Source organism: Microtus oregoni, unplaced genomic scaffold (assembly GCF_018167655.1).
Source record: "Microtus oregoni isolate MIOR12 unplaced genomic scaffold, Mior012 000003F_ref0000135, whole genome shotgun sequence".
Taxonomy (NCBI): Eukaryota; Metazoa; Chordata; class Mammalia; order Rodentia; family Cricetidae; genus Microtus; species Microtus oregoni.
In genome coordinates, this window is record NW_024543062.1 from 34993822 (window position 1) to 35021738 (window position 27917).

Consider the following 27917-nt stretch of genomic DNA (forward strand, 5'->3'; position numbering starts at 1 on the left):
TTACTGCCTTCCTCACAGGGACCAGGAAGGCAAATCTTCCCATTATATCCCAGGGAGTGGAAGAGCCCTGGTTAAACTGGCATCATTTCCCACCCTTCTCAATGGCGGCACTGTTTTCTGCCCTATTGTAGAGCCAACAATAGTACAGTTGTACAGCAAATGTATATTTATTTACCTTATGCCAGGGACTCCCTAAAGAAAGGGCTCTCCCACAAACAAGACCACTGTCCTCAGGGTAATTAGTGAAGAACAGATTGAGTGGGTAATACAAGAAAACGATGACTTGGCTTTGAGTGTCTAAAATAACAGAGTAGTTTTTACCTTCTTATGTCTATTGGATACTTTGTTAATGTCCTCAAATGCCTACACTAGTAAATGCTGCCTGCAGCCTGAAACAGCTGCCCTGTGGCTTTATTCATCTTTCTGGAGAGAAGCAGAATTGGAGCATCTTCCCCAATACAACAGGTTTCTATGGTTACACAAGACATAAATATATTATATGTCCTGTGTCACGTGAAAGGCCCAGCCAGGCGCTGTGTTCAGAAGACCCCCAAGGGGACAGCACTCATGTGGATGGCTCTCTGCAGCCAGCTAAATATTTGTTTCTGGGTTTACAGCAGAAGAGGCAAGGGACCTGCTTGAGAGGCTGTCTGCAGTGCTCACAGATGCATCCGAACGACAGCCATACTGCAAAGCCAGCTTCTGCTTTGTGGGGCTTGAAAAGTGGTCTCCGGTGAGTCCCAAGGGGCAGAAGCCATGCGTGCTGTCTCTACTAGAAACACGGTGGCCTGGATTCTCTTGTTGGTTCTAGCTCTGTGAATTCCTTTGCATCCAAATTATTCTACCAGGGCTCTGCATTTTTTTTTTGGTTGTTGTTTTCATGCTTAAAGAAGCATAATTGGATAGTGGCTGTTACAAAACCAAATAAAAAAAAGTATTTTCCCTTTGGGATGGTTCAGGGTTGGGGACTTTGCATCCTTTTGCACTGAGAGAGACAAACCTCCACTGGGGGCAGAATGTTGGAAAATTAATCCAAAGAGCAAGGGCATGAACAGCTTGGATTTCTGGAGTTATTTTTGTTGCACGAATCGCAAAGCAATGCTAGAGGAACAACTGCAGCACCTCCTCACCCCCGGGCCATGAATTCCCACCACCAATATTTCTGGGCCCATGGGTGCTGGGCAATGGCTAGTCATAGGGCAATTGAGATCTTACCTCTCACTACTGAGAACTCAAGAACAATGGCAATGGGTTTTTGATCCTACTGCACATACTGGCTTTGGGGGAGCCTAGGCAGTTTGGATGCTCACCTTACTAGACCTGGATGGAGGTGGGTGGTCCTTGAACTTCCCACAGGTCAGGGAACCCTGATTGCTCTTGGGGCTGATGAGGGAGGGGGACTTGATCGGGGGAGGGGGAGGGAAATGGGAGGCGGTGGCGGGAAGGAGGCAGAAATCTTTAGTAAATAAATAAGTAAAGAAAGAAAGAAAGAAAGAAAGAAAGAAAGAAAGCTTACCTCTCTTTGCTCCCCCACCCCCAAGATGGACTCTTTATAACTCAGGCTAGCATCAAACTCCTGATCCTCCCGCGTCTGCCTCTCGAAGCCCTGCCGCATCATCTCCCTTTCAATGATTAGAGAGAAGAAAGGATAGGTCAACAATGCCTGGGAAAGGAAGGAGCACAATGCTCTGGAAAGATGTGTTTGCTCTGAGCAGCTGCACACTGGGGTTCCTCAGCACAGGATCTAGCCTGCTGCAGGATGCACTTGCTTTCAGGTTTGAGGCACTCAATAACAATCCCTCTCTTAAGTGTGAATGCACGCTGATGTGCAGTTGTCAGAGGCTGGCTGGAGCACTTTTCTGATACGCGTGAACTAAGGAACGGAGCTGGGAGAGATTGCTTATTGAGATGAGGCCTTTCAGTGAGCCTGCACTGACTTGAAGACATGCAAATATTAGGCTGAGGTTGTGCCAAAGGTTCCCCCAGGTCTGAGGCCATCTCAGCTGGCTGCTATGTACGCCACACACAAGATGCAAAGCCAGCGTTTCTGGGCTGCAGCGGAGAGCGCCAAGCGTGGCATTTGGATTTGATTTTCGCATTTGAGTCACAGCCCAGATGAAAAAACAGAGGGGTGAGGATGAGATCAAGGGGAAGGATGGACTGGGAATGGCTCTCATCCCGCCGTTTTTCCCCTTTCCACCATGTGATAACCCTGATGTGCAGCCAGTATCTTGGTGGACTCCCCGCCAGCACCGCCACCCCAGTCACTAGTTCTGTCATCCTACACCACTGGATTGTTCTGCCCTCTCTTTAGACAACCCACATGTCCCCCACCAATAACAGTTCTTTGGGTACCTCCTCCATACAGAGAGATTCCCTTGCTAATCCCAAGCAGTTTTGAAAATTCAGTCCTCCTACTGAATGGCCAACATTTCAGGGTTTAATCACATAAAATCTCAGATCCCTTCCAGCTCTCAAATGGAGTCCACAGTGTAAAGAAAATAGCTGAAAGAGAGTTTCCCTGTCTTTGAATCCAGTGTGCTTCTGTGGCCTCATCTGTGGCAGAGCCCGGCCAGGCTCCTGCTGGCGCACGTTTGTGGAGATGAGCATACTGCTGAGCAGAACCAAAGCAGGAGGTGGAGCGAGGATTCAGCCAGGGCTTCACAGGCTCACTGAATGAAAAGACAGGAAGAGCTGATGATGCCCACCCATTGGCAGACACAAAACAATCCCACAGCTCTGCTCCTGGGGACAACACCTAGAGAGACAGTGGGAGGCAGCAGGGAAGGCTTCTCAGTAGAGTGTTTACAAGAGGCAAGGTGGACTAATCTGAAACAAGAATACTGTAAGGAAAGACATAGGCATAGACAGGGCCCCGTGCTGGAGGTCCCTGGAAGGACAACAGAAGAGGCACTTGCTGAGGATCCCAAGGATCAGGGGAGTGGATGGGGGAGGAAAGCCAACCTCTGATTAGCACACCCTGTAGGTAAGGACTGGCCTTATGATTCCTGACCACATTATGAGGTGAGGATGATTGTCCTCACTGGTGAAGGAGAACAGGGGATTGATGGGCAACTTGCAACTTGTTCCATGCCACACAGGTAGAAACTAGTGGTTCTAAGATGTGCTTTAGGTTTCGTACTTTTTCCATAGCCCCCTTCCCTCTCACTGCCATCAGTCTGTATGAATCCCTCAGGAGTCGCCCAGGAGTCCCCCAGGAGTCCCCCAGGAGTAGCCCAGGAGTCCCGCAGGAGCCCCGCAGGAGTCTGTAGGAGGAGGACCATCTGTCAGACTATTTACTTGGCATGTGTCTGTCTTACCAGGTCCTACTGGACATTACTTTTGCCTCCTGGTAGTTATTCCCAGTATACAGTTTAATGATATACAGTAAATTACAGTAAAGTGCTTTCAAATACTTCACAAGGCATATTATTGCCTGGAAAATAATACTTTTAATATAAAATATCGATATGCTTTTAATATAAAATATGTATACGTACACAAAATGAGCTTCACAAATCTTAATATAAATATTGACTTGGACAGGGACCCTGTAAAGATATGGAAAGCAATATATATATATATATATATATATATATATAAAGTTCCTTCATGACTGTAATGATTGTTCCATCTCTTTAAGAGACAAGCCATACCCACTCCCTCCCCCATCCAGGCTGATCTTCAGCTTCTGGCCTGAGCTCTCTCTCTTTTCTGTCTTCCTTTCGGAGAGGCAGCTTCTGTCTCTCTCCCCACTTCTCCCCTTCCCCTGCTTCTGTCTCTCTCTTCTCTCCCCACCCTCTCTGCTCTTCTCTCCTTCTCCCTCCATAACCCCCTGAATAAATAAACAATCTCACTCTGCATGGTGTGCCTATCCGTCTCTCTCACCCACCGCCGGGGACCAGCCGGCTGCCACATGGCTGGGGACCAGCCACGTTCGTTTGGGGACCTGCCGTGTGGTCTCGACCCCGTAGCAAGCTGCTGGGGACTCACAGCAAATCCATTTCATTGGTGCCATGTCCATAACCCCCTGAATAAATATCCAACTTCACTCTGCATGGTGGGTCTATCCGTCTCTTGCCCACCGTGGTCACATGGAGACCTGGAGATCTGCCGCATGGTCTAGTGCACCGTCCCTGCTTGGGACTGGCTGCTTTCAGACCCACAGCAAGCTGTTGGGGACTCGCAGCCTGCTTGCGGCTGGCAAACCCATTACAATGACCCCCCTCCATTGTTTTCAGCCTTGTGGTAAAATACAAAATAATCGGAATAGGTTAATTTAAGACGTAAGAGTTAAGAAGCCTTATCTAATAGGCCAAACAGTGTTTTAATTAATATAGTTTCTGTGTGATTATTTCGGGTCTGGGTAGCAGGGAACCAACAAGCAGTCTCCTTCTACACAGAAGGTACATGATCAGAGTTGCATAGCGTCTGCCCTTCCCGTGACCTGCTTTCCCTCACCACAGGCTTTCTGGGCTTCCTGTGTGATGTTGGTATTTAGTTCATATGCTTTACTGCAGAGGGCCACAACATGCAGAGCAGCCGGGTTACTGGCTCACAGCAGCACTAGGCATGAAACTATGGTTCTTGTAGAAGTCCCCGTCATCCCATGCTTTCCTTTCTTCCAGGCACATGGCTCACAGTGAAATGACGTGCCCACAGTGAGGGCCATGGTGGAATCCGATGCTCACAGTGAGGGCCATGGTGGAATCCCATGCCCACGGTGAGGGCCATGGTGGAATCCGATGCTCACAGTGAGGGCCATGGTGGAATCCCATGCCCATGGTGAGGGCCATGGTGGAATCCCATGCCCACGGTGAGGGCCATGGTGGAATCCCATGCCCACGGTGAGGGTCATGGTGGAATCCCATGCCCACAGTGAGGACCACGGTGAAATCCTATGCCCACGGTGAGGGCCACAGTGGAATCCCATGCCCATGGTGAGGGCCATGGTGGAATCCCATGCCCTTGGTGAGGGTCATGGTGGAATCCCATGCCCTTGGTGAGGGCCATGGTGGAATCCCATGCCCACAGTGAGGGCCACAGTGAAATCCCATGCCCACGGTGAGGGCCACAGTGGAATCCCATGCCCATGGTGAGGGCCATGGTGGAATCCCATGCCCTTGGTGAGGGTCATGGTGGAATCCCATGCCCTTGGTGAGGGCCATGGTGGAATCCCATGCCCACAGTGGAATCCCATGCTCTTGGTGAGGGCTACAGTCACCAACAGTACATAAACCATCTTCTCTCTCTACTTTCCCCAGCATCCATGAATTCAGTTTTCCCCATTTTATCCCTCCTAGGAGTTCCTTATGGTTTAAGCCATACTTTCTAAATGACTAATGATATGAAATATTTTTGATGTATCTATTACCGAATTATTTTTTTAAACTCTGTTTACAATTCATCACATTTTTTAATTCAGCTATTTGTATTTTTTGAGTCATAAGTTTCTTTGACTATTTTGAGTCCTTTGTCAGCCACATGAGGTGCCTCCCCTGCTCATTTCCTTCATGTGTTCTGATGAGTGGCAGTGTGCATGAGAAGCCTAATATAGTTTTGTTCATTTTGTGGCTGTTGTTTCCTGTAGCCCTAACTCAGGAAGACATCCGGTGGCTCCTCTCACTGCTATGCAGCTACGGCTATTGTTTCCTGTCACCTGTCGCCTTAGCTCAGGAAGATACTCAGTGGCTCCTCACACTGTACAGCAATGGCTGTTGTTTCCTGTGTTTTCCCAGCTGCAGCTCAGAAAATACACGCCATTTTTGGAGAGACCGTCTCTTCCCATTATATTGTGGGATCTCTCTGTCAGAGTCAAATAACAGTATAAGTGGGAGCTGTTTCTTGGCTCCCATTCTGCTCCGGTGTCAGTCACTTGAGATGCATGGATCACACTATTAGCCATTTGTTCCTCACTGTGGAGCCCAGGTAGGCCTGAAACTCTTAGTTCTCCTGTCCTAATTTTCTCAAATGTTGGATGCCAGGCAATTAGCCATGATTATCATGGCTTTAATAAGGCCTGGAATCAGGTCTTATGTGTTTGCCAATGGGATTTTTCTTTATCAAGACTATGTTAGATATTCTGGGTTAAGGGTCAGTACTATTGCTGTTGCTGTTATTATTGTTATCACGTTTGTGTATGGGTGTTTTGCCCACATGTATATCTGTATTATACACATTCCTGTTGCATGTAGAGTTCAGAAAATGGCATCAGGTCCCCTGGACTGAAGTTACAGACTGTTGTGATGTGTGGATGCTGAGAACTGAACCCTGGTCCTCTGGAAGGGAAGCCAGTGCTCTTAAATACGGAGCCATCTCTTTAGTCCCAGTTTTCTTACTTTAAAGGTCAGACAGTAGTTCAGGGTTGTAGGCCATAGGGCATCCGTCACAGCCATTCATGCTGCTGTGCAGGAGGCAGAGGAAATCTTATGCTACCAGTGGAAAGGGCCCCTGCTCTGCTGTTTTCTGGAAGACTTTGAAAAAATTGTTGTTTAACTGTTCTTTTTCCTGTGCTGGAGACTGAACCCAGGGCTTTTTATACAGCAGCTAAGCACTCTAGTGGTTGTGAGCTATGATCCCAGCCCTGCAGGCTTTTTCTGAAATACTCTACAGAATTCATTAAGAAAATCACCTAGGTCTTAAATGAACTTACTATTGGGGTTACAACTTGTGATAGGGACTTTAATTTCTGTATCTGACCCAGGGCCACTCACATACTATTTGATGTAGTATTGGTTTTGGTAGAATGAAATTTTAAACACTCTCTACATTTTATCTTAGTTGCACATTTGGTTTAAAGTTCATAATGTTTCTTATCCTCATAAGGCCACAAGATTGACAATGTGACGCTTCTCCCAGGGCCATGGTCTTTAAACATTCTCTCTCTCCTTTTTCTAGTCTTATGATGCTTTCATTGTGAATCCCACAGGGAAATCTGACACACACACACACACACACACACACACACACACACACACATATATCTCAATGTTCTGCCACACCCACAAATATATATATATATATATGCAACGTTCTGTGAATCCCACAGGGAAATCTGACACACACACACACACACACACACACACACACACACACACATATATCTCAATGTTCTGCCACACCCACAGATTTTATATATATATATGCATATATATATATATATATGCAATGTTCTGTGAATCCCACAGATCAGCACTTTCCTCAGCCATCATCAGAAGTGCCTCCTCCTAACGAACACAGAGACCCACAGCTGCACAGTGTGTAGAGAATGAGAGACTTTGAAACACTCAGTGCTAAATGGGAAGTCTCTTTAGGGTTCAGGGAACTATGTGGAAGAGGAGAGCAAAAGCTTGTAGGAGCCCAAAGGAATGAAGGGCACCAAGGAAAGAAGCCCTCGATCAGAATGATCAATGTACATCTGAGCACACAAAGACTCAGGCAGCATGCACAGGTCTAAGCTGGATGGGGTCCTGGAGCTGAGATCCCTCACAGAGGCACATTCAGTTTCTCCTTAAAACCAGCTCACTGTGTCGAGCAGTAGATGGAAACACAGAACCAACGCAATGGTGTATTTGTAGGCTTTTTGTCTCATGTTGCTTTGCCTGGGCTCTGGTCTTTTGTTTGTATATCATGGTTTCTGATTTTGGGTTTTTATAGGTTATGGGTTTTTTATATGTATGTTTTTTTTCTTTTTTGTTGCCTGCTTTGTTTTCTAAAAACAAAGAAAGAAAGAAGGTATGGAGTTAGAAGGGTGGGGAGGCTCTGGGAGGAGATGGGGGAGGGAAAACATGATCAAAATATATTTTATGTAAAACATGTTTTCACAGAAAAAAAAAGAAAAGAAAGACCTAGCCTTTAGCCTTCTCCTTTTATATTCTTTTTCTGAAGACTTGATCTCCTGGTTGGCATTTACCTTCAGCCAGAAGAGTGGGTGCTGATGACCTCAGCTTCCCTTGGGCCAAGAGCAGCTTTATTTTGTTCTTTTTTTTTTTTTAAGATTTATTTATTTTATATGCACTCATGTCTGTGTGAGGGTGCCAGACTCCCTGGGACTGGAGTTACAAACAGTTATGAACTGCCATGTGGGTGCTGGAAATTGAACTTAGGTCCTCTAAAAGAGCAGCTGGTGCTCTTAACCACTTAGACATCTCTCCAGCCCCCTTGCTTTTGTTCCTGGAGGTTTGACGGGAGCTAACACTTGTCTTTTCCTCTGCTGGAGGCGCCCTCCACCTCACCCCCCTAATGACAGCAGAACTGTCTGGTGTAATAAAGGAGACTAGATTCAGGTCTTGTTTTGAAAATTCAAAAAGGGGAAATGCTGTGGGATAATGCTCTTGTACACTGTAAAGATTTGTCACTCATACTGATTTAATAAAAAGCTGATTGGCCAGTAGCCAGGCAGGAAGTATACGCGGGCAACCAGACTAGGAGAATTCTGGGAAGAGGAAAGACAGAGAGTCAGTCTCTACGGTGTGGCTCACAAACTTAGAGATCCTCCTGCCACTGCCTCCCAAATGCTGGGATTAAAGGCATGCACTGCCCAGTTTCTATGGCAACTAGTGTAGCTACTGGGATTAAAGGTGTGTGTCACCACTGCCTGGTCTGCAAGGCTGACCAGTGAGGCTGTTTTACTCTCTGATCTTCAGGCAAGCTTTATTTATTAAAATACAAATGAAATGTCACCACAGTCCAGACCTGCCTCCTCTGCTGCACATAGGATCTTATAGTCATGTAGCTGTGATGCCCAAGCACTGTGCTTGCTGCTGCTTTTTGTCTTATTGGTTCTTGGGATTTTCTGGCATCTTGGATTCTTTTATTAGCTGGTATAGGAAGTCCTTCTGTATTTGTGTTGCTTTCATTGGCTGAATAAAGAAACTCTCTTGGTCTTTTGATAGGGAAGAGCTTAGGTAGGTGTGGAAAAAAGAACTGAATGCTGGGAGGAAGAAGGCAGTGTGGCAGACACCATGAAGCTCCTGCCTAAGACAGACATAGGTTAGAATATTTCCTGGTAAGCCACGACCTCGTGGTGCTACACAGATTAATAGAAATGGGTTAGATCAAGATGTGAGAGTTGGCCAAAAAAAGGCTAGATATAATGGGCCAGGCAGTGTTTAAATGAATACAGTTTCTGTGTGATTATTTTGAGTGTAAGCTAGCAGGGCAGCCAGGACAAACAAGGGGCCCTGCTCCTACTACTACACTCAGCTCTGAAGATTTGTGCTCCATCCACCTGCCTCTCAACCTGCTTGTTCCTGTGTTATTTCTACACATATTAACACCCATTCACTGGACTCCTCACCTCAGAGCCTGTATTCCTAGACACAGAGCTTCATTGTTATTTTTAAAAGTTTCTGGGGATGTGAGGGTGATCTGGCTGCGACATCTGTCACCCCATTGATCGTCAGGGTTGATTCGGCTGATCTGGCTGGCTAGGCAGGTGTCCCCTTCCTCCCTCACTGCTCCATGTGCATCCCTCCCGAAGCTGCATGCTTGGTCGAAGAGGACCTCCCGAATAGAGGAGGACCGGTCTTCAGTCAAGGGTATACGAGTAGCTGCGCTCCCCTGCTAGAACCTCCAAACAAGCTTTCATAGTCCATTTGTAGGAGAACGTAGGGTAGTCAAGCTTCCAAGACTCCAGACACATCCAAATGAGGCTCTGCTTGTGGCAGTCTGCCTTTCTTTTGTCCCCACAACCAAAAAAGTTTCTGGTTCTATGATGAAACCTTTAGCATTTTGCTAGTGAACAGAGTTCCTTGTATGTCATGATAACTTCTGGGAAACCCTGGCCTGTGATTTCCAGCTTCTGAGTCATCTTGGGGATGGTAATAATTGGCTGCCTTTGTTTTTTTTTTTTTAAAAAATGAGTTATATTTTCCCAGATCCTTTGTATTGCAAAGACTTTTATAATTGCAGGCATATTGGTGTATTATCATATGAATTCTGTAATACTGCTCTAAAAAGTACCCCTTTCTTCCCAAAGCAAGCACTGGCCCTGAATGGGCTTCACTGTGAGGTGTTCCCCTGGAAAGCAGCTCACATCTCAGTCTAGATCGTAACCCTTAGCTAAGATTTGACCCTTGTCTTTGGACTCACATGGTAGCTCACAGACATACAAGTAGTACCCAGAGCCTAGTGCTGAAGGAAAGATAGAAACTGTTATCCAAGATGTGTGGGGACACTTTGATATACATAGATACTATAAAATGGCTGCCACAATTGATAACATGTATGAATTGGTAACTTGTACATGGTAGCTTTATTCTTACCACCTGTGTGGAAAATGTGGGAACACAGGGACACTTGGGCCTCATTGTCTCAGCAAATGCGTCCCCCAGACCAGTCTCACGCTATACCTTGGATCTTCACACCTAACTTCTGCACTATGACCAGGCCCTCCCTGCCCAGCTCTGGAGCCACCATCCTATGCTCTATTCCATGAGTTTAGCTTCTTTAGGTCTCACCTGTGAGTGAGCTCATGCAGTATGACATTAAAACCGCTCTTTTCCTTTGACTAGCATGCCCTGTGGAATACCGCAGGCTCGGTAGGAAGAGGGCAAGGTGAGCCTGAGTTCTCTGGCTGGAAGCACAGGCTCTTTCCTGAGTGCACAGCTACGCACCTCCTTCTGCAGTCAGGTGCGGGTGTGAGTGTTTCCAGGACTGCCCTGTCCTGGTCCCTTTAGCAAATGCCTGAGGCCTATCCCTCTGTTTGTCTGGACTTCTCCGTCTATCTTTGTGTATTTCCTTTCTGTGTGCATCACTGCTACAGCTGTGAGAACTTTCTTCCTGGTGACAGCCATGCAGTTAGTGGGTGGCAAGAGTCAGGCCTGGGCCTGGCCATCCACTTCTCTCTCTCCTCTGAGGAAACCAAGGCCCATACATCAGTGTGCACACTGGTTCCCCTCTCTGAAGTGCCAGGATACAGAGATGAAAAGGAGCCAGTGAGTGTGGGAACAAGTGGCAATCCCAGTGAACTGCCCGCATGTCCTCTGTGATGCGGAATACTGAAGATGGACTATTTCGAGAAGGCGATGTGGGCCAAGTTGGTGCCCATCATGTAACAGTTGAGTTCTGTGACATCCTTGCACGCATAACCTCTGACCTGTGAGCACGAAGATGGCGGTTCTCTGCCTCCCTTTGGTTCCTGTGGCCCAGCACAGCACTTGCCCAACAGGGATGGCTGGTCACCCCACTAGCTGCCCCTCGCTGGCATTTATCTCTTCTCGGTTGCTAGTCTTCTTGTTTCTAGGACCAAATGTCTGATACAAGAAACTTAATTAAGAGAGGGAGAATTTCTTCTGGTATAGTTCATCATGGTAGGACCCATGGTGACAGGTGCATGAGGTCACCAGTCATGTGGCATCTGCTGTCAGCAAACAGGGTGGCCACAAAGTGGGGTCAGACTACCAAACCTCAAGGCTCGCTTTCCAGTTATGCACTTCCTCCAATGAGACTCAATCTCCTAGAAGTTTCCACCCCCTTCTGAAACAGTGACACCAGTTTGGGGACCAGTGTTCAAACACATGAGTCTGTGGGGCACAGATCTCCTGTTCCAGCCTCATGTAGCTTCTGGTTTACTCTCACTTAGTTTTCCAGGGGTCATGGCAGCTCTGATTCCATCTCTGTCAATACTGCTGCCAGCCCCAGGCCACACTTGAGAGCTCTCAAAGACAGGAAAACTATCAGGGATCCAAAGAGCATGACAGATCATCCTACAGGCCCACACCCACAGCCAGTGCCCCATCAAAAGATTAAGGGTCCCTAAGATTTGGACTGGGGGTCTACCCCTGACCTCAGTGTCAGGGACCCTGTCTTGCTCAGTGCCCCACACATTTTGTTCTCCCTCTCTCCTACTGCCCACAAGGGCAATGACTTAAAGTCTGCGCTGCTGGAAAATGGCTACAGTCTTTCAAACATCCACATAGACAAGCCCGTTGCAAGGTTGAGCAAAATAGTCAAGATAATTGTGCACGGCAGCCCAGGGAGCTGTGTCAGACCCCCAGGTCCCGTCCATGTCTGAAAGGGAGCAGCTGGTGCTGAAAGGATGCTGGGACTTCACAGGAAATATTTTTGTTTCAAGAAGTATCTAGGGGAATACATTTGCATTTTGAAAGTAATTCTTCAAACTAAAGAACTTTCGTTTCTCAATGAGAAGTCATTCTCAGAGTCACTGTCCTGAGATACTTTAACTGACTGATGTGTCTGACTGCTTAGTAACAGGATATTTCTCTATTTTCCCATCTTGCACAATTTTTTCTTTCTTCCACGGTACTCCTAAGGTCAGTGAGACAGAAGAATATGTATCTATTAGGCCAAACAGAAGTTTCAGAAAAGAAAAACAAAAGTCGCCAGTTTCCAGAAGACACAGCATTTGGGAGGTTGGTGATGGAGGCTTTATACTTGGTTTTCTTTTAACTTCAACAGCATGTGAGCAGGTGGCTCCCTCCCCCAAGACAACCTGCCAGCACCTGACTTTGAGGGCGTTTCTCAAAGCCACATTTGATTTCCAGGTCCATGGTTCAGGTAGCTGGGGGGCTCTAGACAACTTACTAGATTATGCTGAGCCTCAGCTGGATGCTCTGGGGGCAAGAGCGCACCACCTTGGGGTGCAGCCACACTAAGCAGGTTCGGAACCTGAGTCTAGAGAAAAGAAGGCTTCATAGGGGCCATTTATCTCTTCTTTAGTCGGAAAGAAGAAAAGGTAGGTCTCAATGAGGAAGAAGAAGCCCAAAAGGAGCAGGCATCACCCAGCCAGCAACTTCTGAATGGCGGGTTACTGTGGCCACTCACTGCATAGTGAGATCAGTGTTGAGCGTCACTACCTCAGGCCAAGCGAGAGGACTGGCCCACGCAGGCCAAGCGAGGGGACTGGCCCACCAGCTTTCCCTCTGTGTGACACTCTTCAAACGAGAATTCTATATCTTTTAAAGGTGGCCACTCTCATCCAATACCACTGTAGTCTAAAGTCCCCATTCAGTGTAAAACATTTTATCTTTAGGACTTAAAACTCAACACCGAACCAAAGCAAGAGGAAGCAGGCAGGAAGAAAAAACAAAACTATGAAAAACAATGCGCAGTAGCCATGCTGGTTTGACCTCAGCACTCTGAGCAAACACGTCACACCTTGCTCCTTTTCAGCTTGCTCCACCTGTAGCCCCTTTGGAAATGGTGATTTTTCTTATCTCTAGCCAGGCCCATTTAAGCAAGGCTCAGAACCTTTCTGGTCTCAGCATTAACTTTTAAGAAAAGATGGCTTCTAGTGGATCAGGGTCACCTGGTTTTTTCACCTCAGCCCCGTGGAGGAAGGTGGTCTTCAACCTTGAGAAGAGAATCAGCAGCAAGGGCAGCAGGTTCAGCCTCCTCAGCCTAGACCAGTTTATTTCAGCATGCAGCGCTGCCATCTGCCAGGCACCAGGGACAGGCTATGTCAGCCTGCAACTGGTTTGTGTAGAGGCACCAATGTTGCTTGGTCTACTTGTTAGGCAAGAGGTGAGGGTGCAGAGGTCAGCACAAGTCAGAGCTGATGCCGGGCCTGGCAGTGCCGGTGCGGGACAGCAGAAGAGGGAGGGCTGCCGGGAAAGGAAGTCCGACCTCACAGTGCCCCTGAGTTAGCAGGAATACACAAAAATTAAGAAAAAGAAAAGCAGATTTTCACGAGGTGACAGTCCCTCAATCAGTTCTGCCTGGCACTGTTTATCACTGCGAACTGTCACTGTGTCTGTCCTCATCTGTCAGAAGCAGAAAGGGCATCTCACCGTCCTAACGTATGGTGGGCATCAGAGGGCTTCCCATGCCCACGTGGCACTCAGAGTGGCTGTTCACTCAAGTCCCATCACTGCTTGTCTGCTCTGGCTCTGCCCACCTTGGCGAGTGTCCAGGAGATTGCTGTGTGCTTTCATGGTGTTCACAAGGGCACAAGCATGTAGGACGAGGCCGGAGAAACACATGAAGTAGCTGTGAAGGATGTGCCGCCACTCTATGTCATGTTCTATGCACTAACGCCATGCTAACCTAACCTGTGCATTCAGGAGCAGCTGTGGGTCTCAGTTCCAGCCTCCAGCGGGTGGTTCTTTCCCCCTCATTTGTCTATTTTCTCAGTATCTCTTCAGGGCCTTCCTGCCACTTGTGTTTTTGACTTCCAGGTCCATGTGCTATGTAACTTCTGGGATGGAGGGGAGGTGCAGGGATGGGTTAGACCCCTGTGGGCATCCTCTGCTTCAGCAAGCTTAACCCACATGTGTGAGCATTCCTGCCTTCATCACATGCAAAAGACTTCTAGAAAAGACCATGCCATGTATGATGGGATGTAGGGGATCCCACACTAGCAGCAGGAGAAATCAAACAGCAAACTCAAGCTCCCTGGAACACCTTACCCTCTGCCTGCTTGGCTGCTGCAGTCAGTGGCTCACAAAACCTCTCAAGCATTCACTTTCTTCTCAGGTTTTCTGAAAACTCGAATTTGAGAACCAGGAACCTAAGAGAAGTTTCCGGTATGTTCCACCCATTCCTGCAGCTGGATTTCTTTGGGGCTCTGGTTCCTAGTATATGGTATCTCCTTTGACAAGATCTTCTGATAGGGCTGATCCTGGGTAGGTCAGCTCCTAGATGTGGCCACAAGCCCATTCCCACAGACACTGTGCAAGCAATACCCCCACTCCACATTCCTGGGAGCTCCTTTTTTATTTTTGTTTATGTTGTCTGAGACAGGGCTTCACATAGCCAAGACTGGCTTTGAATTCCTGATGTTTCTGCTTTAGTCTCCAAGTGTTTGGATTGTAAGCACGTTCCACCACACCTGGCCTTGGCGCTTATAAGAAAGGGGTCTCATAAGGTAGACTGAGGCTGTGATCCCCACAACAGCCTCTTCCTCCCTGCAGGCACCAGGGAAGACCTGCCTACACTGCCCCTTCTCCCCTTGGCCTTTGGAGCGTAGTTCACAGTTCTGCTGAAGTTTTTCTGTTATGTTCACCCTGATTAGACAAAGAGAACATGGCCTTGTTCAGCCTTACACAACAACCCCACGTGATGGCAACTCCTGTGTCCATCTCATGCCACACACTGAGTGCTGAGCTGTTGCAAGACAGGAACTGGGGTTCTCCAGCCTCAGCCCTGGCACAAGTCACATGCTCATAGAACATTTCCAAAGCAGCATGATCAGAGTACAAATGTAGATTCTGTTTCACTATATAAATGCCAACAGGTACAGACCTATGTCTTCCCAATGGTGTACCGACAACGAAACACTCTTCTCATAAAGTAACCTTTACCAGTGCAGATTGATTGGGGTGCTATGGTTACCCTTGGGCAATTGTGCCCAAAATATCTGTGAGAAAATCTTAAGAGGAAACTGATCCTGGCTCATAGCTTCCAAAGGTTCACTCTGTGACTGCTTTCCCATACACCTGGGACACACAGTCAGAGAAAGCTTTTTCGACTCTTGAGAAGAAGAAGTGAAGGGTAAGGTGGACCTAGTGACCACCTACAACCTTCAAGATTTCCAAAAGTGACTCCCACCTTCCAAAGTTTCATGAAACAGTACCACTAGCTTGGGGCCAGGCATTCATCACACGAGCCTGTTGGGGGGCAGCGCATAGTCAATCCACAAGGACAGCAACAAAACACCAGTGACAGATCTCTATAGAGACAGGCTGAAACCCCTGAAGACCCATAATAACTTCAATGGGGCTTATGACCTAGCAAGGACACAGTAGCTGCTGAATAGGCACTAGCTAGCAGTCATGTGACTTCGCCTGTCAGCTCATCAGCAAGTCTCACCTTTAATCTGAATATGGGTGATGACACTAATCATGGCAATTTCCCTCATTCCTTGCTTTATTTAGTAAATTTTAAATACTATAATAAGCAACCCTTGACATACACCTACTAGGCTCTTGGAAACAGTATACACCATTAGTCCCTCTGGCTGAGCCCATCTCCTGCCTGTCCAGCCTTAAAGTAAGGACCTGGGCTAACTGCAGAATCCTCACTCTTTGGCTGTACTTTCTACACAGGGTCATGGTATCTGCATTGCGAAAGGATGCAGGTGACTTGGGGATACTTCATTTTCATCTCTTTTGGAAGATGTCTGTTGTTCTGCTTTGGGTTCCTCACCAACAGCATTTCCAGCACTTGGGATATTGTTTATAGATCTGCTCTGTAGCCTTTGCTCTTGTGATCACACCTAGGACATGCCTTCTAATCAGTATCTGTCCTCCTATAGCCCAAGGATTTAACAATGAACCCACATCACCTCCCATCCTTGTTATCATCAGCTCTGTTGATGCCCGTCTTCATTCTAGCAGTGTTGGGTCAGGTGGCATGTGTCAACCAGCATAGCTCAGTTGGTGCTCGAGATAAAATGCACTGGATGACAAAAGAACTTACACTGCAGGAACACGTAAACTGGCCTTCCTCTGTAATGTGATAACTGCACTAAGTGTCGTCATCGAACCTTCATCCAGCAAATGATGGAAGCAGATACAGAGATCTGCAGTGAAGCACGGGGCTGAGCTCCCTGATGCTAGTCCAAGAGAGGGAGGAGCAAGAATATGAGCAGAGGGGTCAAGACCATGATGGGGATACCCACAGAAGCAGCTGGCCTGAATTAGTGAGAGCTCCCTGACTCTGGACTGAAAGCAGGGGAACATGCATAGGACCAAACTAAGATCACTGAATGTGGGGGACAGATGCGAGGCTTGGGCAGTCTGCAGGGCCATTGGCAGTGGGACCAGGATTTATCCCTAGTGTTTGAACTGGCATCTCTTTGGAGGGATATATTGCTCAGCCTAGATATAAGGGTCTTGCCTCAAAATGAAGTGTTGGAGGTTGTTGACTCACCATGAAAAGCCTTACCCTTTCTCAAGAGGGGATAGGGTGGGGTTGGAGGAGGGGAGGGAGTGGGAACAGGGTTAGCTATGTAAACTGAGAAAAAATTGTATTAAAAAATTCTTAATTAAAAAGGGAGAAAAATATGAAAAGAGAAAGAAATGAAGAAGAAAAGGAAGAAGAGGAAGAAGAAAAAGCAAACCACAAAATGGGGGACCTGAGCAACAGCTGCCTCCCGAGGCCTACTATTCTTTACAGTGGAGGAATACATTCCCCTTAGCAGGGCAGTCTACACTTGCAATTTAGTCACACCCTATGGGAGCTAGGACGGCTTCCACCCAGCTACTATCACACCTAGCCAGCTGTGTTCTCGTCAGAGTCCCCAGATTGCCCCAGCTCTGTTCCAGGTGCTCAGGGAGCAACTTGTATGCAAGCAAGCCTGGCTACATTTCAGAGTGATAGTGAGGTGTCTGGAAGTCTGGTGTCTCTGTCCAGGGAAACTCGGCCTGCGGATTCCACCTCGCCTCTCTCTTCTGATCTGTGGTAGAAGTTCTTAGCAAGCTGCTCTTTTAGTTTAAAACCCACGTTAGGAATCTTCTGTCCTGCAGCAAAGTGCCATTAAGGAGGACAGAGGTGGGCGACAGGGCTGCCCAGGCAGAACTACACCAGGCATATAGATGCAGTTTCCAAGGGCCACCACAAGACAGAAAATAAAAACATGAAACTATGCCAGCATGGACAGGCGGGCACACAGTATTTCCTGCTGACCTCTCTGTGGGTCAGGCTCTATTCAGTGAAGAGAAGGAAAGAGCCCAAGCTCCTGAGCATTACCAGCCTCTGGGGGGATGCACACATGCCATCTATACAGCAGTCAGTTTGCTTGTATTACTGTTGGACACCACGGGGGTCTGAGTGCTGCTGTGGACTCCAGACCTGCTCTCTGGTGAAAGCCATGGGAATGTTGATTCTGGAGGCTGCTGGACCATCACAGGGTAGAAGCAAGGCTGAGTAGACAGGACGGCATCTGCCTCACTCTGTCGGTCCTGAGGGGAGGACACCCGAGCAGAGCTTCAGAAAGCCTCGCTGGAGAAGGTGGAGATTGTGTGCCCAGCATGACTGGGGCATCAGGGTGGAGAAGGATGCCATGCCAGGGTGGAGAAGGATGCCATGCCAGGGCAGAAAAGCTGCCCAAGTGGCGGGCTGGACCCCACTATACAGTGGTGGGGAGGCAGATGGGAACCCAGAGCCCATCAGAACCCTGGCAGCAATTAGCTGTGTGGGAGAGCACGGAAACTGTGACAAATACAGCCCTGAAAGGCTACCCTGGCAGGAGGGTGGCAAAAGCATACAGGAGAGGGACATGACAGGGAGTCAGGAGGTGGCCAGGCTGGCAGGGATGACAATGGTGTGACCTACACTGGAGCGTGCAGATACACTACACAGGCTCACGACCCTAGCTAGCACTGCAGCAGCACTGTGGGGTGACTCTGGCGTAAATTAAGCTGCAAATGCGCCATCTTCTCTTCTGCCTTGCCCCCATCTAGCCTGATGCCCTATTCCACTTGGGGTTCAAGTTTCAGCTTAATGGTCTGGCTGCTTTAGCTGTGTCACCTACATAGGTCAGATGGCATTTGTCCCTGTGCCTGACTATTTCAATGGCAGAATGTGGTACATGATAGGATTTCTTTCTTTTCTTCCCCCTCTCATTATTATCATTATTACTATTATTTTTATTATTATTATTTGGGTTTTTTTTTTTCAAAACAGGATTTCTCTGTGTAACAGTCCTAAGCTGTCTTGGAACTAGCCCTTGTAGACCAGGCTGGTCTCGAACTCACAGAGGTTTGCCTGCCTCTGCCTAAGTAAGTGCTGGGACTAACGGTGTACACCACCATCGCCTGGCTGATTTAATTTTTAAGGGTGGATAATATTCCACTGAATGTACATACCCTATTTTCTTACATATTCTCCCCTAGAGGGACACTTTGGTGCCTTCCACCTTTTGGGTATTGTGAACAGTGCCACAGTGAACATAGTGTGCACCTATTTCTTTCAGTTTGTGTTTTCAATTCTTATGATTTAATACCTAGCGGGGGGGGGGTTGTTGTTTCCACATGTTAGTGATATGTTTTAGTCTTCTGGGGAACCCCTGTGCTGTTCACCTTAGGGGCTACACTGCCTCATTCTCTGATAAACAGCACTTATGGTCTCCAGCTTCCCATCCCAGTCCTCGTCATTTGGTACTTTCTGTTCCCAATGTGAAGACGGCCTCCCACAGACATTTGATTTATGTCACTCTAGCAATGCAAGGCACCTTTTAATGTGTTCGCTGGCTGCTTGTGTATCTCTCGGGAGAAATGCGATTCCCACTTCTGCCCATTTTACACTGGGCTGTAGCTTTTTCGGTTTATTCTGGATCTGCTGCTCTTTCCCCTGCAGCCATTCCATGTGTTACACTTGGATTTTCAAGTCCTATGTGTCCTCTCTAGATGTATCCTTCCTTCCTTCATTTTCTTCTAATTTTTATGACTTTGAGTCTTACATCAAGTCTCTAACTATCTGGACTGAGCCTGTATAAGGTTCTAAGAAGGGCTCAACTGCATTCTTCTGTGAGTTCCATGTTTTTCCATTTACTTTAATTCCTTTTGAAAATATTTGCTGAGCTCAATATGCAGACCTTTTCTTGGTTCCGTTCAGTCCAGTTGCTCTAACATGACACAGACGCAGCTCTCTGGGCTGAGCTCAGAACCCTGAAATCTGCTTGAATCTGTGTAAGGTCCACGTTACCTGAGACTTTAGGGGCCCAAGCTTTCATGTTTCACTTCTTCCTTTCATTTCCTGCCAGGCCTGACTGTCCTGATGAGATTGCCTGTTTTGGGTGACAGTGGCAGGAGACGGTGTATTCTTCCTGCTGACTCTAGCAAGGGCACTAAGGGTGATGCCCGCTAAGGACATCACACACGGATGTGCCAATGCTGAAGGCCCATATGTTCTTCTTCCATACTTTTATCACTGAAGGGTGTCATAAAGTGTCTTTTCCACTTTAGCTGGGCTGAGAGTATGTCTCTGCCCTCCTGTTCATGTGCACTATATAAATGTTCAGGTTCTGAACCCTTTCAGCCTTCTATAGACCAGCCCCATTTGGTTAGAACAAGGCATCCTTTCCATGGATGTTGATCAGTTCTGGTGTTTTCTGAGGCATTTGTGTGCTGTGGAATAATCCTTCTGTATACAGTGTGAAAAGATGTCACTACGGTTGGTTTAATAAACAAACTGCTGGAAAATAGCTAAACAGGACAAAGTTAGGCAGGAAAGCCAAACTGCGAATGACGGGAGGAGGAAGGGTGGAGTCAGAAGAGTGGCTAGCTAGATGGAGAACAAGTGAGACACACAAATAGGATAGAAGTGAAAACCACGAGCCTGGGGCAGCACATAGATTAATATTCTGGATTAAGTTTTAAGAGCTAGCTAGTAATAAGCCTGAGCTATTGGCTGAGCATTTATAATTCATATCCAGCCTCTGAGTGGTTATTTGGGAGCAGGCGGTCAGGACAGAAAAACACCACCTACATGTATAGCCACAGTAAGGACACTGGTTTCCTCATGGCATCGTGCAGTTCTGGTGTCAGGATAAGTCTACCATAAAATGTATTTGAACTGACTCTTCCCTTGGAGTTGCATGGGTGCCTTGGAGGAGGGTCGCTCTTTGTTCCTCTGTATGAGGTGGCGGTGGTCTACAATAAAATCATCTGGCCTTGGACTTGCCCTGCTGGAAGAGCTAGGCACCAGTTCAGTCTTGTAACTACTTACAGATCTACCCAGATGTTTTATTTTTACAATTCCATGGCAGCCTGTGCAAAATTGAGTTTTATAGAGAGAACACACATTTATTTATGGGTTAGAAAGCAGGAAGAGAATAATAAGAGGTGGTGATTATTTTTGTCTTCAGCCACCTGCTTTGTGACAGGAGAAGAACTGAGATAAAGCCTGAGAGACTGGGGACACTGCAGGCTCGAACTCTGGATCCAGAGAAGCCTGTTCTGTCTCTGCCATGCTAGACAGGGCATGGCCCCCACCATGTTCATCAGAGCAGCTGTGGCTGTCTGCAGCCTTCACAAGAACCCTCCCTCCTCAGGGAAGGGGGTGTCATCTGAGCCCCACCTGAGATTCCTCCACCACCCCTACTGGCCCCCAGTGCATACGGTCTGAGATACTAGTGTATACAGGAAGTGGGAGGTTGGCTAGAGCAAGACCCAGGGAGGCAGCTTTCAGGAGCTGTTACCCATGCTGGGATGGATCCGGGGCGATGTAACTGTCAGAGTCATCAACAGACTCACTGGTTCCCAGATACACTCGCATGTTCTGTTGTACGCTGTCAGTATGAAGAGATAGGTCAACATGGCACAGGAAGTCAGCGCAGCACGCCCAGACAGAGGTGTTCATAGTTCGGGTGAGAAATGGAGGAGCTGAGGGGAAGTGGTAGAGGTGGGGGCAGGGGGCAGGGTGGGACAGAGAGGAGGGCATGGCAGCTGAGGCATGCAATTGTCAGATAGGGGCAAGAATGGAAACTAAAAGCACACCATCTTCTAGGAGCAGCTATGGTGACGGGCTCCCAAACCGTGTTTAATTCTTTGCACAGTCAGATTACAGGAAGGTCTCTATGTTTTCTTTTGGATGGTGGAGGTTTTCTGTGGTTATTTATTTCTAACTTAAAAAAAAAATAACATATGGCCACTGTAAAAAACACATAAACATGCACAGCAACCCTAAAATGATAAAAAGAGTAATGAACACAGCCAGCATCCCTAATCCCACCATCTTATGTGTGTACTGCATACACACATTCGTTATACACTTCATTCATTATATTATATAATTATATAATTCTGTACTCAACTTCCTGTCTAGCATTCTACCCTCCAGCTGTACAGCTTTATAAATTAGGACAGATTTTGCAGGGGAAAAACTGCATGTTTCAAACCTTCTTACGGTCTTCAGGAAACTGCAGGGAAAATCCTCCCAGGACTCCCTGCAGGACTCTGCCGTACCACACACACTGTTACCAGGATCGCTCCAGGCCTGTGGAAGCCTGAGGTGGAATCTAAGCTACTGAGGGCAGCCCGGCAGAGTGACCACTAAGTGAGGAGCCCCGGCCTGTGGGAGATGCTAAGGGTTCCGGGGCTCACTGACAAAGAACAAAGGAACTGCCAACTCCTCCCTAGTCCCTGCCTCTAATGGAGGCTGAGTTTAAACTCCAAAGACATTCTTTAGTTGAAATTGTAGAGAAAGCAGCAAGGTTCAGCCTTTAGCCTTACACAATGCCCCTCAGGCAAGGTGGGGCTCAGTGGGGAGATACTTGTGAAGGTCAAAGGTGGGTCTCTTCCTTTGTGGGTGTGGTTTATCCAGGCCCCAAGACCGAGATAAAGTGACAGGGATTTTTCACATGGGCTAAAAAGCTTCACTGATGTCTGGTTTGACTTGAGATGACCTGGGTGTGGCCACCCAGTCACTGTAGAGAAAAGGGCACATTGAATGGTTCCTTCCCATGCTTGTGTAGAGGGTTCAAACAGCAGTTGCTCAGCTAGGTACCTCTGCACATTTACTTCAAGTTCCAGACTGTGGCCTTAGTTTGAAACCTAGACTGACATTCCGAATTTGCACAAGAAAGGTTTTTCCTCTTGACGGAACTTCCTCAGCTCCAGAGGCTGTCCAAGACAGAGCGCTGCCGGTCTGGACAGTTCCTATGCATCACAAAGACTGACAAGAATTCCAGGACCTGAGGAAGAGGAGGGTGGCCTGAGGGGTCTGTTCAGGATAAATGACTTCAGAAGTGTAGTTCTCACTAGGGTCCTCTGGAGCTCCCAGTGCACGCCACTCCCTGCTCACACATTCTTGCTGCTCCTGTATTTCATTTGTACACTCTGGGATGTTAGTGTTTATCACCTGTTACTGACCACAGTGTATGCTGGTCAGCAGGCTGCCTGCCCTGGTCATCACTACCCCAGCATCTGACCACAGTGTATGCTGGTCAGTATAGGCTGCCTGCCCTGGTCATGACTACCCCAGCATCTGACCACAGTGTATGCTGGTCAGCAGGCTGCCTGCCCTGGTCATCACTACCCCAGCATCTGACCACAGTGTATGCTGGTCAGCAGGCTGCCTGCCCTGGTCATCACTACCCCAGCATCTGACCACAGTGTATGCTGGTCAGCAGGCTGCCTGCCCTGGTCATGACTATCCCAGCATCTGACCACAGTGTATGCTGGTCAGCAGGCTGCCTGCCCTGGTCATCACTACCCCAGCATCTGACCACAGTGTATGCTGGTCAGTATAGGCTGCCTGCCCTGGTCATGACTACCCCAGCATCTGACCACAGTGTATGCTGGTCAGTATAGGCTGCCTGCCCTGGTCATCACTACCCCAGCATCTGACCACAGTGTATGCTGGTCAGTATAGGCTGCCTGCCCTGGTCATGACTACCCCAGCATCTGACCACAGTGTATGCTGGTCAGTATAGGCTGCCTGCCCTGGTCATCACTACCCCAGCATCTGACCACAGTGTATGCTGGTCAGTATAGACTGCCTGCCCTGGTCATGACTACCCTAGCATCTGACCACAGTGTATGCTGGTCAGCAGGCTGCCTGCCCTGGTCATGACTATCCCAGCATCTGACCACAGTGTATGCTGGTCAGCAGGCTGCCTGCCCTGGTCATGACTACCCCAGCATCTGACCACAGTGTATGCTGGTCAGTATAGGCTGCCTGCCCTGGTCATGACTACCCTAGCATCTGACCACAGTGTATGCTGGTCAGCAGGCTGCCTGCCCTGGTCATGACTACCCCAGCATCTGACCACAGTGTATGCTGGTCAGCAGGCTGCCTGCCCTGGTCATGACTACCCCAGCATCTGACCACAGTGTATGCTGGTCAGCAGGCTGCCTGCCCTGGTCATCACTACCCCAGCATCTGACCACAGTGTATGCTGGTCAGTATAGGCTGCCTGCCCTGGTCATCACTACCCCAGCATCTGACCACAGTGTATGCTGGTCAGCAGGCTGCCTGCCCTGGTCATGACTACCCCAGCATCTGACCACAGTGTATGCTGGTCAGTATAGGCTGCCTGCCCTGGTCATGACTACCCCAGCATCTGACCACAGTGTATGCTGGTCAGTATAGGCTGCCTGCCCTGGTCATGACTACCCCAGCATCTGACCACAGTGTATGCTGGTCAGTATAGGCTGCCTGCCCTGGTCATGACTACCCCAGCATCTGACCACAGTGTATGCTGGTCAGTATAGGCTGCCTGCCCTGGTCATGACTACCCCAGCATCTGACCACAGTGTATGCTGGTCAGCAGGCTGCCTGCCCTGGTCATGACTACCCCAGCATCTGACCACAGTGTATGCTGGTCAGCAGGCTGCCTGCCCTGGTCATGACTATCCCAGCATCTGACCACAGTGTATGCTGGTCAGTATAGGCTGCCTGCCCTGGTCATCACTACCCCAGCATCTGACCACAGTGTATGCTGGTCAGCAGGCTGCCTGCCCTGGTCATGACTATCCCAGCATCTGACCACAGTGTATGCTGGTCAGTATAGGCTGCCTGCCCTGGTCATGACTACCCCAGCATCTGACCACAGTGTATGCTGGTCAGTATAGGCTGCCTGCCCTGGTCATGACTATCCCAGCATCTGACCACAGTGTATGCTGGTCAACAGGCTGCCTGCCCTGGTCATCACTACCCCAGCATCTGACCACAGTGTATGCTGGTCAACAGGCTGCCTGCCCTGGTCATGACTACCCCAGCATCTGACCACAGTGTATGCTGGTCAACAGGCTGCCTGCCCTGGTCATCACTACCCCAGCATCTGACCACAGTGTATGCTGGTCAGCAGGCTGCCTGCCCTGGTCATGACTATCCCAGCATCTGACCACAGTGTATGCTGGTCAACAGGCTGCCTGCCCTGGTCATGACTATCCCAGCATCTGACCACAGTGTATGCTGGTCAACAGGCTGCCTGCCCTGGTCATGACTACCCCAGCATCTGACCACAGTGTATGCTGGTCAGTATAGGCTGCCTGCCCTGGTCATGACTACCCCAGCATCTGACCACAGTGTATGCTGGTCAGCAGGCTGCCTGCCCTGGTCATCACTACCCCAGCATCTGACCACAGTGTATGCTGGTCAGCAGGCTGCCTGCCCTGGTCATCACTACCCCAGCATCTGACCACAGTGTATGCTGGTCAGCAGGCTGCCTGCCCTGGTCATCACTACCCCAGCATCTGACCACAGTGTATGCTGGTCAGCAGGCTGCCTGCCCTGGTCATCACTACCCCAGAAGCTGGCATACAGCAGAAGACTTGTACAGAGCAGAGCAGCCGCCCAGTCCTGAGGTGGGGAATGAAGATAAGAGCACACTGGCCTCACGTCCACTGTGCGAAGAACCTTGGGATGAACTCCAGTCTCTGAGTCCTTAGACACTGTCAGAGGCAGGCAGTGCCTGGTTTGCCATGCCCACTGCCCCCCCCCCCTATTTCCTCTGTGGGCCAGCTCTTCCCTTTCCTTCTCACTTCAAGAATAAAACTCCTGGGCCAGGGAGCGGGCCCGGTCACCCTGACACACACATGCTTGCTGTCTGCAGATGCAGATTTGCCTCGCTTTGGCCTGACTGGGCTTCCAGGCACTTATGATCTAAATCTCACAGGGCATCCATACTTCCATATCCTTGTGGTTCACTACGGTATCACCCTCTGTGACCACCACAGCAACCTGGGATGCACAGCAACCACAGTGTGCATATGGGCGATGCCTGTTCATCCTTCATAAAAACAGAAGCTAGAAAATGACATTTTATATGATTTGGCTCTTTTATCAAAATATGATATTAATTTTGATAATGAAGAATAGAATAGGCCTGGCCTGGAAGTCTATCTGGGTGAGGGCTAGATTGCCTTGACCCTGGTTCTGACACCAGCGTGAGCAAGTCCCATTCCACTTACGTCATTGATTTCAGCTGGACAGGAATCTGAACCAGGCGGCCATTCCATCCCCTTATAACCTTGATGCTACACCGTCCAGTGGTTATTCTGTTCCTCATGTAAGAGCCCTTTTATAAGTATATAGCACCCCAAGAAGCACCCACACTTGGAGCCAGGCAAAGTGTCCACGGGAGCACAGAGACACCCTGGGCTCCGTGGTTCCAGGCTATTTAGGACAAAAGCAGAGGTTCTGCTCAGACCCCACTCTGCCTGCTATGGACGAGTCCTAGCCACTGGCACTCTGGACAGCTGGTGCTGTGGAGTCCTGTCCTCTGAGTATAATATGATCAGTACTGTGATGACCCACTAGACTGTCAGAAGATGAGGCCTGCTGGGGCTCCTTCATGGAAAGAAGGCCAGTGGTCCCGCTCCTAAAACTCCAGCCATGGCTGCTGCACATGATCTTGGGAGATGCTAGCACCTTGACACCGTGTCTACCATCACTCTCTTGGGATAGAAGAGGCACATGACCATAGGATTTCCATGCCCATCTGTATAGGAAGCAGGAGGGAGCTAAAGTGGGATGTCTTGGTGATACAGGTGTTTGAGGGTCAGTCGCGCACCCCTTACCCATGCTCTGTAAGGCAGCCCCCTAAACTCCCTCAATTACCAGTTTGGACTTGTGGGGAACACATCTGTTGCCGGTGTCCAAACTGAACTGAGTAGATGTTTTCATGAGAAATGAAACATTTGGCTACCATTGCCCAAGGACTTGGAAATATACTTTGGCAGCTTCTTTTTGAAGGAAGTGTTTGGAGGAAACCATTTTCCATACAGAAGATGATCCAGCACGGTAGTGAAACACTATCAGAAGCACACTCCCCTCACACCATTTGTAGAAAGCCACCTCTGTCCCCAGCCCTGATTTCTGGGAGGACAACTCTCTCCACTTCAGCCTCCCACATTCAGACCTCACAGATTCTGTCAGTCAGCTACAGCACAAACTCAGTATCTTGTTTATAGACAGATACAGTCTCTGTTTAAGTTAGCTGACATGTTACCTTCACAGCCATGGTTACAGTCAGTGCCACAGCCTGCTCAAGGAACCCACATCTCAGAAGAGGTCCTTTCCCACCTCAGGATTTTAATGAAAGAGCCCCTCCAGGGCATGTGTGCTGGACTGTTGCTGCAGTGGCTGCAGTGAGACCAACAGAGCATGTGATTCCCATAAGTGTCTTCTACTGGTTCCTGACCCCAAATCCTAGAAAAACTGACCCGGACTGGAACAAAGAGGAACGAGGCGCACCCTCCTACCTGGAGTAGTAAGACTCTACCCCCAGGGCCTCCCGGACGCTGGCAATGTGCTGCTCCAGGGCAGAACTGGTTGCTATGGGCAGAGTTGCACTGCTGCTGGCTTGGAAGTCACTGGAACCTTCCACTGAGTTATCACCCAGGTAATGCTCGTGAAACTTGAGGATTCCTGCAACAATGTAAGCATGGCAATGTCATGGATGGTTGGGTAGCAAGAGATCGAAGGACAGTAGGAGAGGGGACTTGAGTGCTGTGTGACTTCTTTGCCAAGCATGCTGAGATCCCGAGGTTTCGGGTTTTCTAAACTGGAGCAGTGCTCACTCACAGCCATGCTCTGAAGACATAGGCCTGCTTCTCATGACACATGCAAAAGCCCTGAGGTCGGATTCCTTCCTATGCACTTTCAGAATAGCGCTCTGGGGACTCCTGCTTCGTGATCAGTGTGCAAGTGTCCAGATCAAGCCGCAGCAGAGACTGAAATCCTGAACAAATCCACACTAGTCAAGAGGAAGTGGCACCAAAGATGTTTTGTTTCACAAAAGCAAACCACAATGAGCAGAGAGCCATTTAAAAATAAAACCAACTGCTCAACGGCCACTGATGGTTTAAGGGAGGGAAAAGATGGGTCTGTGAAACAGAGGCAGTCCACCATGATTTCCTGGCAATCAGCATAAACTGTGTCCTCATATGGTAATGAGGTACGCTGGTCCTCCCATTGGATTAGAGCCCTGGCAAAAGTTCCAGTCTCATAACAGCACGGAGAACAAAAGGGGACACAATAGGTACCTCATTACACATGGCTCATTG

General features: G+C 48.6%; 1 protein-coding gene across 1 annotated transcript in view; it reads right to left on the reverse strand.

Moving 5' to 3' along the window:
* Positions 1–27917, reverse strand: part of Ttc28 (tetratricopeptide repeat domain 28) — a 354826-nt gene that overhangs the window by 35213 nt on the left and 291696 nt on the right. Inside the window, exon 11 of the mRNA XM_041648394.1 lies at positions 27114–27279. Coding sequence (XP_041504328.1) covers positions 27114–27279 — 166 coding nt within the window. The remainder of the gene's footprint in view (positions 1–27113; positions 27280–27917) is intronic.